This window comes from Heterodontus francisci, chromosome 4 (assembly GCF_036365525.1).
Source record: "Heterodontus francisci isolate sHetFra1 chromosome 4, sHetFra1.hap1, whole genome shotgun sequence".
Taxonomy (NCBI): Eukaryota; Metazoa; Chordata; class Chondrichthyes; order Heterodontiformes; family Heterodontidae; genus Heterodontus; species Heterodontus francisci.
In genome coordinates this window covers 172482806-172502198 of record NC_090374.1, presented here as the reverse complement: position 1 = coordinate 172502198, position 19393 = coordinate 172482806, and the positions used below count along the sequence as shown (strand labels likewise).

General features: G+C 43.9%; 1 protein-coding gene across 2 annotated transcripts in view; it reads left to right on the top strand.

Moving 5' to 3' along the window:
• The first annotated feature begins 7234 nt into the window (after nucleotides 1-7234).
• The window catches only part of hemgn (hemogen), a 29681-nt gene continuing 17522 nt past the window's right edge, over nucleotides 7235-19393 (top strand). Inside the window, exons 1-2 of one of the 2 annotated variants that reach the window (XM_068030544.1) lie at nucleotides 7235-7515; nucleotides 16974-17052. In XM_068030544.1, coding sequence (XP_067886645.1) covers nucleotides 7467-7515; nucleotides 16974-17052 — 128 coding nt within the window. In that variant the 5' untranslated portion in view covers nucleotides 7235-7466. Of the gene's footprint in view, nucleotides 7516-16973; nucleotides 17065-19393 lie in introns of both variants that reach the window. The other variant, XM_068030543.1, reaches the window with a different exon arrangement.

Below are 19393 nucleotides of genomic sequence, written 5' to 3'. Positions count from 1 at the left end.
CCATTCACTTAGCCTGTCCAAGTCCCCTTGAAGCCTTCATCTAGAATACAGTCATCTGATACATTAGAACAGTGACCATACCTCAAAAAGTGCTTCATTGGTTGTAAAGCACTTTGGGACGTCCAGAGTTCGTGGAAGTCACTATGTAAATGCAGGCCTTTATTTTATATGTCTTATTGTTTCTCTTCAGCTTAATAGGTGATAATACCTCTTGTTAGATTGTGGATGCCTATAACTGTATTGTTTGCAATGATCACAAAATAATTTGCATGGGTTCCAAGCAAGATCTTTGATCTGGAATCAAATTATGTGGCCACTGATTGTAACCCTAGCAATGCTCTAAAAACACTGGCCCAGATTTCATGGTCAGTGGTGAAGTGACACCGCTTGTTGCTGACCTCGAAGAAAGATACCCATAAAGATCCAGCAGTCTCTGTGGCATGGATTTCCCTTTTCCCAATGTCAGCTTGAATCTGGTGACAAGTCCAGGGGATTTCCAGGCATGGAGCAACAGTGATGTCATCTGTCAGAGTCAGCAGCAATCACATCAAAGTATTCTCATAGACAGCAAACCAGGAAGTAAGATGCACAGAATCTTTCACTTCTAATGAAAATTTAACAGAGGGTGAAATAAATGATTGTGATATACACATGGGATTAATCTGGAAGCTGAAATGTCATCTACAAACAAGGGAGTCAAGGGTTGAGGGGGGTGGGGGCAGGCAGGAAAATGGAACGGAAGCCACGATCAGATCAGCCATGATCTTATTGAATGGTGGAGCGGGCTCAAGTGGCTGAATGGCCTACTCTTGTGTTAAAAAAATTATTTAAAAATGTGTGCACCTTGTTTTATCATAATGGGGAAATTTGATATTCCAAAACATAAAATTAGTTTTTTAGGGACAGAGCTTTTTCAGCAGTAATTGTGAACATATTACGTCATTAAAGACCCAGTTACACCTCATTCAACAGAGTGTAACTTTTTCAAGTATTTTTACAGTGAGCCCAAGCGTGTTAAGAGGACACTTTTTCATCAGTTCAGTGATTTCTAATTGATTGCTGTTTGGGAGAGAACTTCAAAAGTGCACGTTGTGGTGAAGTATGGAATCACTGGCAACAATTTCTGGATTTCTGTGTTTAACTGTTGATGTGTGGACTCCCAAAGCTGCTGTCAGTTTCAGAGGTGTAATAGCAGCAAACACTTACAGTTTTGCCATCATCACTACTTTAAAATCCTAGCCAACGGTGTTTGTTATTGCAATAATTAATTAGTAAAGCTTGAATTTTTTTAACATTTTAACTTTCTTGCAATGTTCCCTCTGAACTTTCTGCTGGGAAGGCTACAAATTCCACTGAGCATTCCTTTATTGTCCATGGGCATTTAAAAAGTCATGACTTGCATTCTGATGGAAATGTCTCCCGACAATCTGATAATGTTGTGAGTGGCCTGTTTATTTCAATTCAGGGGAGGTGGTGGTGGTGCAGTGGTAATGTCACTGGACGAGTAACCCTGAACCTCAGGCTAATGTTCTAGAGACATGGTTTCGAATCCCACCATGGCAGATGGTGGAATTTGAATTCAATTAATAAATCTGGACTTAAAAGGCTAGTCTAATGGTGACCATGAAACCATTGTTGATTGTTGTAAAAATCCATCTGGTTCACTAATGTCCTTTCGGGAAGGAAATCTACTGTCCTTACCTGGTCTGGCCTACATGTGTCTCCAGACCCAGAGCAATGTGGTTGACTCTTAACTGCCCTCTGAAATGACCTAGCAAGTTGTATCAAACCGCTACAAAATCTAAGAAGATGAATTAAACCAGACGGACCACCCGGCATCGACCTAGGCACCAGAAATGACAATGGCAAACCCAGCACTGTTGGCCCTGAAAAGACCTTACTAACAACAAAAATTGGGAGAGCTGTCCCAGAGACTAGTCAAGCAACAGCTGACTTAGTTATAATAACGGAATCATACCTTGCAGACAATGTCCCAGACACCACCATCTCCATCCCTGGGTATGTCCTGTCCCACCAGCAGGACAGACCCACCAGAGGTGGCAGCACAGTGGTATACGGCGGGAGGGAGTTGCCCTGGGAGTCCTCAACATTGACGCTGGAACCCACAAAGTCTCATGGCATCAGGTCAGAAATGGGCAAGGAAACCTCCTGCTAATTACCACCTATCACCAGCACTGCCCCCCACCCCTCAGCTGAAGAATTGGTGCTTCTCCATGTTGAACACCAATTGGAAGAAGCACTAAGGGTAGCAAGGGCACAAAATGTACTCCAGGTGGGGGGTAGCACCACGACTGACCAAACTGGCCGAGTCCTAAAGGAAATAGCTGCTAGTCTGGATCTGCAGCAGGTGGTTAGGGAACCAACAAGAGGGAAAAACATACTTGGCCTCATACTGACCAAGCCACCTGTCGCAGATACATCTGTCGATGACCGTATTGGTAAGACTGACCACCATGCAGTCCTTATGGAGACTTATGTGAAGTTCCGTCTTCACACTGAGGGTACCCACCATCATGTTGTGTTGTGGTACTACCACCATGTGAAATGGGATAGACTTTGAGCAGGTCTAGCAACTCAAAACTGGGCATCCATGAGGCACTGTGGGCCATCAGCAGCAACAGAATTGTATTCAACCACGATCTGTAACCTCATGCCCGGCATATCTGGCACTCTACCATTACCATCAACCCAGGGGACCAACCCTGGTTCAATGAAGAGTGCTGGAGGACATGCCAGGAGCAGCACCAGGCGTACTTCAAAATGAGGTGTCAACCTGGTGAAGCTACAACACAGGACTAATTGCATGCCAAACAGCAGAAGCAGCATGAAATAGACAGAGCTAAGTGATATCACAACCAATGGATCAGATCTAAGCTCTGCAGTCCTTCAACATCCAGCCGTGAATAGTGGTGAACAACGAAACAACTGACAGGAGGACGATGGTGCACAAATATCCCCATCCTCAATGATGGGGGAGCCCAGTACATCAGTGCAAAAGATAAGGCTGAAGAATTTGCATCCATCTTCAGGCAGAAGTGCCAAGTGGATGTTTCATCTTGGCCTCCTCCTGAGGTTCTCCGCATCACAAATGCCAGTCTTCAGACAATCTGACTCACTCCATGTGATATCAAGAAACGGCTGAAGGCACTGGATACTGCAAAGGCTGTGGGCCCTGACAACATTCCGGCAATAATACTGAAGACTTGTGCTCCAGAACTAGCTGCGCCCCTAGCCAAGCTGTTCCAGTACAGCTACAACACTGGCATCTACCCGGCAATGTGGAAAATTGCCCAGGTACGTCCTGTGCACAAAAACAGGACAAATCCAACCCGGCCAATTACCGCCCCATCAGCCTACTCTCAATCAGCAGTAAAGTGATGGAAGGGGTCGTTGAGAGTGCTATCAAGTGGCACTTGCTTAGCAATAATCTGCTTACTGATGCTAAGTTTGGGTTCCACCAGGCCACTCAGCTCCTGACCTTGGTCCAAACATGGACAGAAGAGCTGAACTCCAGAGGTGAGGTGAGAGTGACTGTCCTTGACATCAAGGCAGCATTTGACTGAGTATGGCATCAAGGAGCCCTAGTAAAACTGGAATCAATGGGAATCAGGGGGAAAACTCTCCATTGGTTAGAGTCGTACCTAGCACAAAGGAAGATGGTTGCAGTTGTTGGAGGTCAATCATCTCAGTCCCAGGACATCACTGCAGGAGTTCCTCAGGATAGTGTCCTAGGCCCAACCATCTTCAGCTGCTTCATCAATGACCTTCCCTCCATCATAAGGTCATAAGTGGGGATGTTTGCTGATGATTGCACAATGTTCAGCACCATTCGTGACTCCTCAGATACTGAAGCAGTCTGCGTCCATATGCAGCAAGACTTGGACAACATCCAGGCTTGGGCTGATAAGTGGCAAGTAACAGTCGTGTCACACAAGTGCCAGGCAATGACTATCTCAAACAAGAGAGAATCTAACCATCCCCCCTTGACGTTCAATGGCGCTCCATTGCTGAATTCCCCCACTATCAACATCCTGGGGGGGTCACCATTGACCAGAAACTGAACTGGATTAGCCACATAAATGCTGTGGCTCCAGGAGCAGGTCAGAGGCCGGGAATTCTGCGGCGAGTAACTCACCTCCTGACTCCCCAAAGCCTGTCCATCATCTACAAGACACAGTCACGAGTGTGATTGTATACATTCCACTTGCCTGGATGGGTGCAGCTCCAACAACACTCAAGAAGCTTGACACCATCCAGGACAAAGCAGCCCGCTTGATTGGCTCCCCATCCAACACCTTCACTCACTCCATTATCATAGCAGTATCAGCAGTGTGTACCATCTACAAGATGCACTGCAGCAACTCACCAAGGTTCCTTCGACAGCACCTTCCAAACCCGCGATCTCTACCACCTTGAAGGACAAGGGCAGCAGATACATGGAAACACCACCTCCTGCAAGTTACCCCCAAGCCACACCCTATCCCAACTTGGAACTATATCGCTGTTCCTTCACTGTCACTAGGTCAAAAACTCAGAACTCCCTTCCTAACAGCACTGTGGCTGTACCTACACCCCAAGGAATGCAGCAGTTCAAGAAGGCACCTCTTTAGCACCTTCTCAAGGACAATTAAGTATGGGCAATAAATGCTAGCCAGCGACACCCACATCCCCTGAATGAATAATAAAAAGCATTCCAGATTGCTGCATGGCCGTGCATGTGCACATCTTAGGGGAAACAATGAAATATTGTAATTTTTCAAAGGAAAAGAAGAAGCGCAAAATCAAATCAAATACTACTTTAAAAAAGCAAACCAACAATCATATATAAAGCAATTAATATGTTTAATTTTGTAAGCGAAATTCTCAAATCAAATCTAGTTCTCAACATTAAACTTCCCTAAGAGTTACAGGAAATAAACATGGACTAATGTACTAAAATAAAAGCAAAATACTGCAGATGCTGGAAATCTGAAATAAAAACAAAAAGTGCAGGAAAATACTCTGCAGGTCTGGCAGCATCTGTGAAGAGAGAAGCAAAGTGACCTTTCATCAGAACTGGCAAAGTTTAGAAATGTAATAGATTTTAAGCAAATAAAGTGGGGGTGGGGCAAAAGAGAACAAAAGGGAAGGTGTTTCTAGGACATAGGGTCACAGAGAATAACTGACAAGGAGGTCATGGGGCAAAGGCAAAGAGTGTGTTAATAGTGTGGTGAAAGACAAAGCATTAGTGCAGAGAGGGTGTTAAATGACAGAATAATGAAAGCCAGAGCTAAAAGCACAAACATGAAAAAAAAAAGTGGGCAGGCGCATGGTAAAAAAAAAATTAATGATGAAACAAACTAAAATAAAATGAAATAACTTTAAAAAAATAAAAAGTAAAAATAAAAAAGGGTGGTCACTCATGCTCTGAAATTATAGAACTCAATGTTCAGTCCTGTAGGCTGTAGCCTGCCTAATCGGTAAATGAGGTGCTGTTCCTCGAGCTTGCGGTGATGTTCACTGGAACACTACAGCAAGCCCAGGACCAAGATGTGGGCATGAGAGCAGGGGGGTGTGTTGAAATGGCAAGCGACAGAAAGCTTGGTGTCATGTTTTTTCGAACTGAGCGGAGGTGTTCCGCAAAGCGGTCACCCAATCTGCGTTTGCCCTCCCCAATGTAGAGGCAACCGCATTGTGAGCAGCAAATACAGTATATTACATTGAAAGATGCACAAGTAAATCGCTGCTTCACCTGAAAGAATTGTTTTGGGCCTTGGATAGTGAGGAGAGAGGAGGTAAAAGTGCAGGTTGGTGCCATAGGAAGGGGACGAGGTGTCAGGGGTAATGGAGGAGTGGACCAGGGTGTCGCGGAAGGAACAATCCCTTCCGAATGCTGACAGTGGGGTGGGGGGGTGGGGGGGGGGTGGCGGGTGGAGATGCGTTTGGTACAGGCATCCTGCTGGATGTGGCGGAGATGGCAGAGGATGCTCCTTTGGATGTGGAGGCTGGTCGGTTAGAAAGTGAGGACAAGGAGAACCCTGTCGCGGTTCTGGGAGGGAGGGGAAGAGGTGAGGGCAGAGGTGCAGGAAATGGGCCAGACACGGTTGAGAGCCCTGTCAACCACAGTGGGGGGGAATCCTCAGTTAAATAAAAAGGAAGACATATCAGAAGCACTGTTGTGGAAGGTTGCATCATCAGAGCAGATGCGCAGAGACAGAAACTGGGAGAATGGAATGGAGTCTTTACAGGAAGCAGGAAGTGAGGAAGTGTAATCGAGCTAGCTGTAGGAGTCAGTGGGCTTATAATGAATATTAGTAGACAGCCTATCCCCAGATATGGAGACAGAGAAGTTGAGGAAGGGACGGGAAGTGTTGGAGATGGATCATGTAAAGGTGAGAGAAGGGTGGAAATTGGAAGCAAAGTTGATAGTTTTCCATTTCGGGGCGGGAGCAGGAAACGACACCAATACAGTCATCAATGTACCGGAAAAAGAGTTGGGGGAGGGGGCCTGAGTAGGACTGGAACAAGGAATGTTCGACGTATCCCACAAAAAGACAGACATAACTAGGACCCATGCGAGTACCCATAGCAACACCTTTTACTTGAAGGAAGTGAGTGGAGTTGAAGGAGAAGTTTTCAATGTGAGAACAAGTTCAGCCAGGCGGAGGAGGGTGGTGGTGGATGGGGTGGAAGAAGTGGTGAGCCCTCAAACCGTCCTGGTGGGGGATGGAGGTGTAGAGAGATTGAACGTCCACCTTAATGAAGAGGAGGCGGTTAGGGCCAGGAAACTGGAAATTGTCAAAATGAGGTAGGGTGTCAGAAGAGTCACAGATGTAGGTGGGAAGAGACTGGATCAGGGGAGAAAAGATATTGTCAAGATAGGAAGAAATAAGTTCAGTAGGGCAGGAACAGGCTGAAACGATGGGTCTGCCAGGACAGTCCTGTTTGTGGATTTTAGAAAGGAGGTAGAAGCGGGCTGTCCAGGCTTGCGGGATTATGAGGTTGGAAGCTGTCGAGGGAAGATCTCCGGAGGAGATAAGGTCAGTGAGTCCTGTGGACAGTAGCTTGATGTTCGGTGGTGGGGTCATGGTCCAGGGGGAGGTAGGAAGAAGTGTCTGAGAGTTAGTGCTCAGCCTCTGCAAGGTAGAGGTCAGTACACCAGACAACAACAGCTATTGGCGAACTCTGCCTTAAAGCAGTTTATATTTTGGTGGACACTTTTTCCACATTCATTTTCATTTTGACGTTCATCATGGGGCCACTAGAATATACCTTCATCATGTGATAAAAAAAATTGTTATTGGATGCTGCTACGATCCTGCTTGTGCACATTAGATAACAACGTCTGTGTGGGTGTCAACATTGAAACCGCCTAATGCAATTTTGAAAAAAGGACATCGCTACCTTGTTCAAACATTTCTACTTCGAAATTTCAAAAAGAAAAGGAATTCTCAGCACGTGGAGAAATGGACACAATTGAGTGTAGCCAGAACACCACTGGTCAGGAGATTCCAGGTAATATAGTTGTTCATGACAGAAAGTGACAGTAGCTGTTACTGCAGTAAAGCACATTGGGTATTTAGTTCTTTTGGATCCTCCGTTAGTTGTTAAATACTTCCAAAGTTCAATACAGTAGAAGTAACACAAATATTTTACAATATTTTGAGAGCATATGCAGTATGAAAATGAATAATAATCTAGTTAATAATGGTGATTTCTAACAAAAACTGGTTTCACATAGTTCTGATGGTCACAATGGAAGCTAGATGTGGTTTAGTTGGTTTTAATTTCTGAGTCTACGAGTTATTTTGAAATATGTGTTGTAGTACAGTCCCATTCTATGCAACTAATTGCAATGGACATAACTAATTGTTTTCACCAGACTCACGTAATAACAATTATATCATGTCTGATACTTCAAGGAGGAAAATTCAGTCTTAGTGATAATATTTCTACATAATGGCAAATATGTGGCAGGATTGTGCACAAATAGTACTGTTTTAGTAAACTGTGTTGTGTGCTATATAAACGTTAGTTAAAATTAACAATGTAAAATTAGCACTGGCGCACTTTTAATTTAAAAGTAAAGGAAACCTACTGGAAAGCAATCATCTAAAATAAGGATTGATCCTTTCACAATTGATAATGCCAACATCTTCAGGGGAAGATTTTACCTCTCCTTGGTTGGCAGGAAAGGAGTGAGGGAGTAATTAAAATGGCGAGTCTCCAATCCCACCCATTCCCCATTTTAGCGTTGCGGTTTAGATGTGACTGGCAGCCCAATGATATTTAGCCTGCACCTGAATAAGCCTACTTCGTGTGCCTTCCCAGGTAAAACTGTTGGGAAGCCATCGAGGCCACTGAAGGTTAAGTGGAAACCTTTCCTTAGCAGAACCTTTACGTTAGTGCTCCTCCATACTCCATCCAGAAGGAATGTCCAGGCTTCTGCTACTCCTCGATTCTGCCCCTACTACCCAGTCACGAGACCCTTGCAATACCGCACCCTCCACCCCCACGTCAGATCTTGCTGCTGGCACCTTTCAATTGGTGGCAGCAAGTGGCCTCTGGGTTTCCCAGCTTTCATTGTCTGATCACCCATCCCCAACTCTGTAACCTCCTGCAGCCCTCCAACCCTCTGAGATTTCCTTGCTCCTCCGATTCTGGCCTTTTATACATCCCTGATTTTAATTGCATTCTAGCCTCCGTAAACTTGAGGTCAACTAAACTTTGCTGTCCATGTCTTAACACGCACCAAGTCCCCTTCACCCATCAGCCCTGTGCTCAATGACCTACGTTGGTTTCCAGTCAAGCAACATCTTGATTTTAAAATTCTCATTCTTGTTTTCAAAGCCCTCATTGGTCTTACCCCTCCCTACCTCTATAATCTCTTCCAGCCCCATAACCCTTTGCACTCATCTAATTCTGGATTCTTGCATATCCCCGATTTTAATTGCTCCACTATTGGCAGCTGTGGCTTCAGCTGCCCAGGCCCTAAGCTCTGGAATTCACTCTCTAAACCTCTCCACCTCTCTACTTCTCTGTCCTCCTTTAAGACACTCCTTAAAACCTACCTCTTTGACCAAGCTGTTCTGTAATGTCCTTATGTGGCTTGCTATCACATTTTGTTTGATAACACTACTGTGAAGCACCTCAGGATGTTTTACTACATTAAAAGGTGCTATATAAATGCAAGTTTTTGAATTTTGTCATTGACTGATTCTACATATCTTGAATACACCTACAATTTTATGTTGCCGATGTTGCTTTGCCTTTCACTACTGCTCTATTAAAAGGAGAAAAATATTTGAAGGGGAAGAAATTTCAGGGATATAGTGAATGAGCGGTGGAGTGGGACTAACTGGATTGTTCTTTGAAAGAGCTGGCACAGACTCGATGGGCCGAATGGCTTCCTTCTGTGGTGTACTATTCTTTAAAAAAGCCATCTAACCCATCAAGGGTGATATCTCAACTGCTGCATCCAATTTGACTTGCTGTGCATTTTGTTCCATTGAGATGGTGATGATAGGGGAGATGGTGGTGTGGTGATAATGTCACTGAGCTAGTATTCCAGAAGCCTAGGCTAGTGCTGTGGGGACATGGGTTCAAATCTCACCATGACAGCTGGAGGAATTTAAATTCAATTAATTAATTTTTAAAAATCTGGAATTGAAAGCTAATCTCAGTAATGGTGCCATGAAACTATCATTCATTCTCATAAAAGCCCATCTGGTTCACTAATGTCCTTTAGGGAAGGAAATCTGCCATCCTTACCTTGAGGGGCCTACATGTGACTCCAGACCCACAGCAATGTGGTTGACTCTTAACTGCCCTCTGAAAAATGGCCTAGCAATTAGGGATGGGCAACAAATGCTGGCCTTGCCAGTGACACTCGCATCCAACGAAAGAATAAAAATAACTAAATAGATGGAATTTTGACAAAGTTTACGCCCCAGTTTACAGCGATCTTCCTGATGGCAAGTTCGAAATTTTCTGAGAATTGTATTCGCCTAGGTCAGTGTAAAAGCTGGCTTAAAAGAAGCAGAAATCAGCATAAATATTCAGGGCCTGGAGAAAGTGTGGAAAATGTGTCACCTTCCTCCTTTAGGTTCTTCCTTATCTTCCTGTTATGAAATTTAAGTTTGAAGCTGTCACGTCAGCATTGACGCACAAAATGCACAGCATGTAGGCGAAAATGCAATTGTGAAAGTTTTTCTCTTTTTAAAGTAGAGTTGTAGAATGTTACAGCACAGAAGGAGGCCATTCGGCCCATTGTGCCTGTGTTGGTTCTTTGAAAGAGCTATCCAATGTAATTCCACACCCCAGCTTTTTCCCCATAACCCTGCAAATTTATCCTCTTTAGCTGCATGTCCAATTATCTTTTAAAAGTTCCTGTGGAATCTGATTCCATCATCCTTTCAGGCAGTGCATTCCAGATCTTCACAACCCTCTGGGTGAAGAAGTTTCTCCTCATTTCCCCTCGAGTTGCTATAACAATTATTTTAAATCTATAACCTCTTGTTAGGGATTCTCATGCCAGAGGAAACAGTTTCTCCTTACTTGCCCTATCATAATTTTAAAGGACACCTCTATTAACCTTCCCTGCTCGAAGGAGAATAATGCCACTTTCTCCAGTCTCTACACATAACTGAAGTCCCTCACCCATGAAATCACCCTAGTATTGGGCGGCACAGTGGCGCAGTGGTTAGCACCGCAGCCTCACAGCTCCAGGGACCCGGGTTCGATTCCGGGTACTGCCTGTGTGGAGTTTGCAAGTTCTCCCTGTGTCTGCGTGGGTTTTCTCCGGGTGCTCCGGTTTCCTCCCACAAGCCAAAAGACTTGCAGGTTGATAGGTAAATTGGCCATTATAAATTGTCACTAGTATAGGTAGGTGGTAGGGAAATATAGGGACAGGTGGGGATGTTTGGTAGGAATATGGGATTAGTGTAGGATTAGTATAAATGGGTGGTTGATGTTCGGCACAGACTCGGTGGGCCGAAGGGCCTGTTTCACTGCTGTATCTCTAATCTAATCTAATCTAATCTAAATCTCCTCTGCACCGTCTCCAAGGCCTTGACACATTTCCTAAAGTGTGGTGCCCAGAATTGTAACAATATAACAGATATTGGTGCCTTTAAAAAAGCATTCAAAGATAGAGAAAATACAGTGCAGGTCTCAGTGAAAAGAAATTTTAAAACATTGTTATAAAGTGCCAGAAATAGTCACTTACATTGAAAGACAATGAGGTGACAACATGGAAACAGGCCATTCGGCCTAATCAATCTATGTTGATGTTTATCCTCCACGTGATTAGAAATATTTCCTCCCATTTACCCACCCTGTTTCCATCTCCCTGCTTCAGGTCCTGCTGCACCTAAAATTTTTGGTGTAAGTTCATTCGTATTCAAAAGTGACGTAAATGCAGGAAACTTGCATTCTCTGGTCTATTACATGGGCGAGGGGCCAAGTGGGGTTTCGGCGGAACTAACTCAGGAGCGGTGCTGCTGACTGAAGAAATTTACACGTAGTGATGTTTTGCATAAATCAGTTATGTTCGAATTTCTCGGCATGGGGAGTGCAACTGTGCTCTTACGCCGTTATCACACTGAAGCTTTTCACGAAATTTCTGTATGATTAAAAAACTTTAAAATGCTTGTCTAAAGGAATCTGGAATTCCTTGGACTTGCCCGGGTTAAAATTTGGATTGTATTAATGTAGATAAAATGCAGTGTTATTCAAAGAGAATGTTACATATGTTACAGAGATTATAAATAATGTGACCAAGGAATACTTTTCAATAAATACGTTAGTTTTGGAGGATTAAATCTTTTCTAAGCAAAATAATTTTCACAGATGCTTGTTGGATAATGACAATACACATATAAAATATGCTGAAGGGGATCTTGCCTCGTGCTACCAGTAGCATTTTGTGGCAATTATCTGAAAAGCAAGATAACTTCAAAAATGTTGCCACACCCATACTTGACTTTTTGCTAGTATCACCCCACCTAGGTTTCTGATGCAAGTGAAGTTGACTGTATGAGCCATTATGAGGGTTCAGGCAATATTGGTTAACTTGGTGTTGACTGGTACAGTTAGCTATGCTGTGGCTCAGTGAGTAGTGCTTTTTGCCTCAGAGTTAGAAGGTTGTGTATTCAAGTCATGCTCGAGAGCCATAAGCACAAAAATCATGGCTGACACTTCCAGTGAAATACTGAGAGAGTGCTGTACTGTTGGAAGTGCTGTCTTTTGAATAAGATGTTAAACTGGGGCCCCATCTACCCTCTCAAGTGGTCATAAAAGATTCCATGGCACTCTTTTGAAGAAGATTAGAGGAGTTCTCCCCAGTTTCCTGGCCAATATTTATCCCTTAACCAACATCAGTAAAACAGATGGTCTGGCATTATCACATTGCTGTCTGTGAGATCTTGCTGTGCACAAAATGGCTGGTGCATTTCTTACATTACAGCAAGTTGGAAAGTTATTCTGGCTGTACAGTGCTTTGGGATGTCCTGATGTCATGAAAGTGCTCTAGAAATGTAAGCATTCTCTGATGGGAACACCATTGATTCTTATTGTACTTGGACATGGAATTCTCATCACTAGCACCAGCTAGACCCTTTTTGTTGACTGGCACAGAGGAGCCATTGATGATAAACCTCAGGGGCTGGGGGGTGGGTGCATGGAAATTCCCTGGAACTTCTTACACTTTGCTGTCATATCTTCGGCAGAAAGTTGAGGGATTCTATACTCATGCCAAAGGCGTCATTGGTCCCCTTTTGGTAGCATAAACCTCTGGGACAGTGCCAGTGCAAAGTTATGCAGTGAGCTGTAAGATGGTGAGTGTTGAAGCTACGGAGGAGTAGGAGATTGCTGATTTTGATATATGTACATGTCCCTCATATCTAACATTTCAGGAAGGCCCTTGTTCCGTGTCCAAAGATAATTGGATAATCAGATTTCAGAGTGCAGGGAGGTAGCTGGTGGAACTACCACATCACCTGCTGATTGGCAAAACCTCACATCCATTAAAATTTATTTCATTTATTTCTTTCTTTTTCTTTTTTTTTCTTTTGGGCCTCCTTATCTCGAGAGACAATGGATACGCGCCTGGAGGTGGTCAGTGGTTTGTGAAGCAGTGCCTGGAGTGGCTATAAAGGCCAATTCTGGAGTGACAGGCTCTTCCACAGGTGCTGCAGAGAAATTTGTTTGTCGGGGCTGTTGCACAGTTGGCTCTCCCCTTGCGCCTCTGTCTTTTTTCCTGCCAACTACTAAGTCTCTTCGACTCGCCACAATTTAGCCCTGTCTTTATGGCTGCCCGCCAGCTCTGGCGAATGCTGGCAACTGACTCCCACGACTTGTGATCAATGTCACACGATTTCATGTCGCGTTTGCAGACGTCTTTATAGCAGAGACATGGACGGCCGGTGGGTCTGATACCAGTGGCGAGCTCGCTGTACAATGTGTCTTTGGGGATCCTGCCATCTTCCATGCGGCTCACATGGCCAAGCCATCTCAAGCGCCGCTGACTCAGTAGTGTGTATAAGCTGGAGGTGTTGGCCGCTTCAAGGATTTCTGTGTTGGAGATATAGTCCTGCCACCTGATGCCAAGTATTCTCCGAAGGCAGCGAAGATGGAATGAATTGAAACGTCGCTCTTGGCTGGCATACGTTGTCCAGGCCTCGCTGCCATAGAGCAAGGTACTGAGGACTGTCCTCAGTACCTTCATTTATTAATTCCCGGAAAGTGTGCATTGCTAGCAAGGCTGGTATTTATTACCCATCCCTAATTGCCCTTGAGAAGATAACATGGAACATAAACATCAGCCAATTCGATTCACTCCGTGTGATACCAAGAAACGACTGAAGGCACTGGATCCTGCAAAGGCTATGGGCCCTGACAACATTCGACCTGTGCTCCAGAACTTGCTGCAAACCTAGCCAAGCTGTTCCAGTACAGCTACAACACTGACATCTATCCAGCACTGTGGAAAATTGCCTAGGTATGTCCCGTACACAAAAAGCAGGAAAAATCCAACCGGGCCTATGACTACTCCATCAGTCTACTCCCAATTATCAGTAAAGTGAAGGAAGGTGTGGTTAACAGTGCTATCAAGCAGCACTTGTTTAGCAATAACCTGCCCACTGATGCTCAGTTTGGTTTCCCCCAGGGTCACTCAGTTCCAGACCTCATTACAGCCTTGGTTCAAACATGGACAAAAGAGCTGAACTCAAGAAGTGAGGTGATAGTGATTGCCCTTGACATCAAGGCAGCATTTGACTAAGTATGGCATTAAGGAGCCCTAGCAAAACTGAAGTCAATGGAAATCAGGGAGAAAACTGCCCATTGGTTGGAATCGTACCCAGTGAAAAGGAAGATGGTTGTGGTTGTTGGAGGTCAATCATCTCAGCTCCAGGACATCACTGCAGGAGTTTCTCAGGATAGTGTCCTAGGCCCAACCATCTTCAGCTGCTTCACCAATGACCTTCCTTCAATCATAAGGTCAGAAGTGGAGATGTTTGCTGACGATTGCACAATGTTCAGCACCATTCAGGACTCCTCCAATACTGAAGCAGTCCGTGTAGAAATGCAGCAAGAGCTGGACAATATCCAGGCTTAGGCTAATAGGTGGCAAGTAACATTTGCGCCACACAAGTGCCAGGCAATGACCATCTCCAACAAGGGAGAATCTAATCATCTCCTCTTGACATTCAATGGCATTACGATTGCTGAATCCCCCACTATCAACATCCTGGGGGTTACCATTAACCAGAAACTGAACTGGAGTAGCCATATGAATACCATGGCTACAAGAGCAGGTCAGAGGCTAGGAATCCTGCGGTGAGTAACTCACCTCCTGACTCCCCAAATCCCTTGCCTTCCGACACGGAAGTGCCGCCGAGGAGCCACCAGGATATAACGCGCGGGGTCTCATTTAAATAGAGGGGACAGAGCGGCAGCCCCCAATGACGTGTTGAGTGCAACCACCGCGTCCCAGGCAACGGCGTCCGGCGCCACCACACAGGCGACAGCACCATTTTTAAAGGGCTTTAAGCCCTTACAATTATTTTTAATTTTTAAAGGTGCAGGATTGTTACATTTTTATTAAAAAATAATAGATGTGGATGGCCCCTCCCAAATCCCCCCAATGGTCATTTAAGTGGCACTTAATGTCGGAAAAAACTTTATTCCCTTCCCGAACTTTACCCCCCCAAACGTCTAACATTTGGCCTGTAACCCCTTCCCTCCATCCCCTCATCCAATAAAAATTGATTTCCCCACTCCTCCACCCGTCCCACCCTGAAAATTTTATTACTCCCCCTCCCCACCAAGTTCTTGCCTCGGAACTCCGCATGGAGTTCCGAAGGCGCATGGAGCATGAATGGCAGCCGTAAAATCGGTGTGGGACAGCTACCGCCTGCCAGTAAGTACATTATTCTTCATTTACATATTTAGATGAAGGGCCTGCCGCCATGCAACAGTGGGGGTGGGGGGGTGGGGGGGGAAGGTGTGGTCGCACCGTGATCCTCCCACTGCCGGAAATATGCGGTGGGCCCTTCTCGAGGCAGGTCTCTCCCCGCAGAACTTTACCAGCTCCCGCGCCATGACACGGCGTTGAGGGGCTGGTAAAATTCGGCCCAAAGTGTTAGGAATTTAATGCTAACTACCATTTGGACCATACAGTGAAGCATCTAAATATCTACATATTAGCATTCACTTAGCATATTGTTTAACGCTTTCTCCCTGCACTCAAGAAGAAATGAGCAGCACAAGCTCTTCTAATATGCAACAGATGTTTTCAGAGGCCTGGATTTTGCAGTTGCAAATATGGCAAAACAGTCAACATTCACCGTCAATACGCTGTGAAACTGACAGCAACTTCTGGCATACGCACATGCAGTTAAACGCAGAAATCCAGACTTTGCTGTCAGTATTCCCCACTCCTCCACAGGATGCACTGTCACATTCTTGCAAAGGGAAATCAATTAGAAATCACTGAATTGACGTGAACTTCCACCTATTACACTCGTAGTCTCACTACAAAAACCTTCTAAAAACTTACGCCTTGTTGTATGAGGTGTAACCAGGTTTTTAATGGTGTACAAAGTCATAACCACTGCTGAACAACCTCTCAAGTCCTGAAAATCTAATTTTATATTTGTGAAATGTCAAATTTTCCGTTCCATGATAAAATTTCCTTCGCTTTTTAAAGTAATAATTTTTTTTAAAGTTTATTTATGATATTTTAACTGCTACTTTGATCCCATGTGTATGTTCTAACCTTTAATTCGTTTTTTGTAAAATTATAAAAAGTGAATGCTAAAACCTGCTTGCTATTTCCTGGCTTGCTGTCTGTGAGAATTCTTCAATGTGATTGGCTGCTTAGCCTTTTTGATGACATCACTCTTACTGGACTCCAAAGATCCCCTATAGCAGATGCCAGAATGAAATTAACATCATGAAAGAATGAAATTGTTACTAAATCTTTGTGGGCAGTTTTCTTCAAGGTCATTGGCAAGCACCGTCATTTTGCCACTGACTGTGAAATCCAAGCCTTTGTTTCTTTGGGATATCATATTCTGGTCCTGTACTACTTGACTTCATACATATTTTGAATGGAACACAATAATAACAAAGCATTTATATCATACTCAAGCAGCTTCTAGAAAACAGAATTTCATGGGTGTATTGAAGCATTGACAATTTTAGTTTGTAACCAACATCAGAAAATTACACACAAAACTATATACAAAATCAAGCATTACGATGGAGTTTCATAAAAAGTAGGGTAGATTATTCAATTTATAATGGTAAGCTAGCAAGATAACATAATGGTATTGAGTAATTTTTTATTACACGAGTTCCCACTCTCCAAATGTAAGACTATATCGGAGAAAAATACAGCACATGAAACAAGAAGTTATGTGAATAAGAAAATTTACAGCACATGAAAAGTTTATTTCTTTTCCCACTAGGAGTTCTTCCACATCGTTTGAGAGACCGTGAAAAGCTCAGGAAAAGGAAGCTGGAAGCTCAAGAGAAGAAAACCTCACAGTGGGTGATTAAGTAAGGCGTGATGTACTAACCATGAGATATGAAGAAAGATGATTTACAGCCATCTGAGTTAACCAGATGAAAGTCTACACTCTCTGATGGCTGGAAGCGTCCCATGTGAAACAAATGTCAGCCAATTCCTGATGAGTGTGAGCTCACAGCCCAAAATCAGTCCCAAAGTGAGATTCATGGATGAATTTTTTATGGGAAAAATTGTAGGCATGCTGATCTCATAGCTGTTTGTATTCATTCAACCTGCTTCTTTCCTCAGGAAGGTGAAAGGAGGGTGAAAAGAGTATTTTTTTCTCTTGAACCAATGCATGCAAATAGCCTTCCACTTAAAAAGGAGGGCAAGTAACAGGAGATTTTTGAAAACTTTTTTTTATTTGTTCATGGGTTGTGGGCATCACTAACAGCATTTATTGCCCATCTCTAATTGCCCTTGAGAGGGTGGTGGTGAGCCACCTTCTTGAATACAACTGAGTGGCTTGCCAGGCCATTTCATTTGGTAGTTAAGAGTGTTGCAGTGGGGCTGGAGTCACCTATAGCCCAGACCAGGTAAGTACAGAAGATTTCCTTCCCTAAAGGATATTAGTGAACCAGATGGGTTTTTATGACAATCCAGTAGCTTCATGGTCATCATTACTGATACTAGCTTTCCATACCAGATTTATTTAATAACTGAGCTTAAATCCCCCAGCTACCGTGGTGGGATTTGAATGCACATCTCTTGTTCATTCGTCCATGCATTCAGATTACTAGTCTAGGAACATAATTCCTGTGCTACCATTCCCATATCCATATTTTATTTCTTCATGCTGGCTGAACCAGCCAGTGGTATAAAGGGACAATAAAGGGGTTTGATTCACAAATAGAAGAATGCGCAGACTTAGATTCTAGGTTCAGTCTTGAGTATATGCAGCTATAAAAGTAAATTTACAAACTATTTGAAATTAGGGCATGCTTTCAGAAGTCCTGGTTTTTAAAAACATGCTATTAATTCTTTTCTTAAGTTATAGTTTTTGAAAGTTGTTGCTGATTTTCAAGAGCTGTATTTACAGCATCTATGGGGGGTTTGGAGGCGGGGACAGCATAAAATTGGGTGGGATGGTGGGGTTGGGTGGGGGGGGGGGTGGTGCGAGGGGGCTGTTCCCACCACCATCCTGCCTCTGCCAAAATTTAGTCTGGGGCGGGAAGGCCTGTGAAAGCCTCTGATTGGCTGGCAGCTCTGCAAGTGTGGGACTTCCAGCGACGGGGTCCTTGATCCCGTGGAAGGCCCCCTGCTGTCCACTTATGTGTCTGATTGTCACTAAATTCAGCAGGCCTTCTTCGAACAGGTGACGCAAAGATCTACAGATGTCGAGACCCCTGCCACCAGGATAAAAATCCCCCCCTATGTTTTTTAAGCAAGGGCAGAAATATTTTATTTATGACACTTGGGGAAAATATGTTGAAATTGTTTTATCAGAATTCTGAAGATATTCCATTGAAAGATAGTTACATTGATATCCAATTTAATGTCTTTCCCTTGACATATTACAGACTCGTATGAAAATAATTCATGACCGTTGAACTATTTTTCTGAAGTGACCAGGAAAGGGAGATTACATATCTTGGCAATATATATAAAAATATCAGGTGTTATATGTTTGTTCAGCATGCTGCCACCTTAGTCTAGCTAGAGAGATTCTTTAGTCTGGAGTAGTTAGAAGATTAACCTTTTTTGCATGATAACTATTTACACTTCACACCAGTCTGTATGACTGCTCCAAAGCCACGCTGCATCTATCTTCAAGTCTCTCTCACATGTGATCTCTTACATCATTGTGATAGGAGGTATTCTTTACATTGTCTCAACATTAACCCTTTCAGATCCTTACATACATTCACTTTTTTATTTCCATACTACTCCATCTCCCCCCAAGTCTCTGAATTCATAGATTCACTCTGTCAGGAAGCTTCACAACTCAACCTGATCTTGTTGTTGTCAGATGCAGAAGAGTCATAGAGTCATTTACAGGACCGAAGAAGGCCATTCGGCCCTTTGAGTTCATTCCGGCTCTTCATGGAGTTATGCAGTCTGTCCCACTCCCCCATTCAATCCCCATAGAACTGCAAGTCTATTTCTCTCAGGTAGCCATCCAACTTCCTCTTGAAGTCATTGATCGCCTCCGCTTCCACCACCCTTGTGGGCAGCGAGTTCCAGGTCAATACCACCTGCTGTGCAGAAAAGTGCTTCCTCATATTCCCCTTGCATATTTTACCCAAAACTTTCAATCTGTGTCCCCTAATCCTTGCACTATTTGTTAATGGGAGCAGTTATTCCTTGTCTTACTTATCT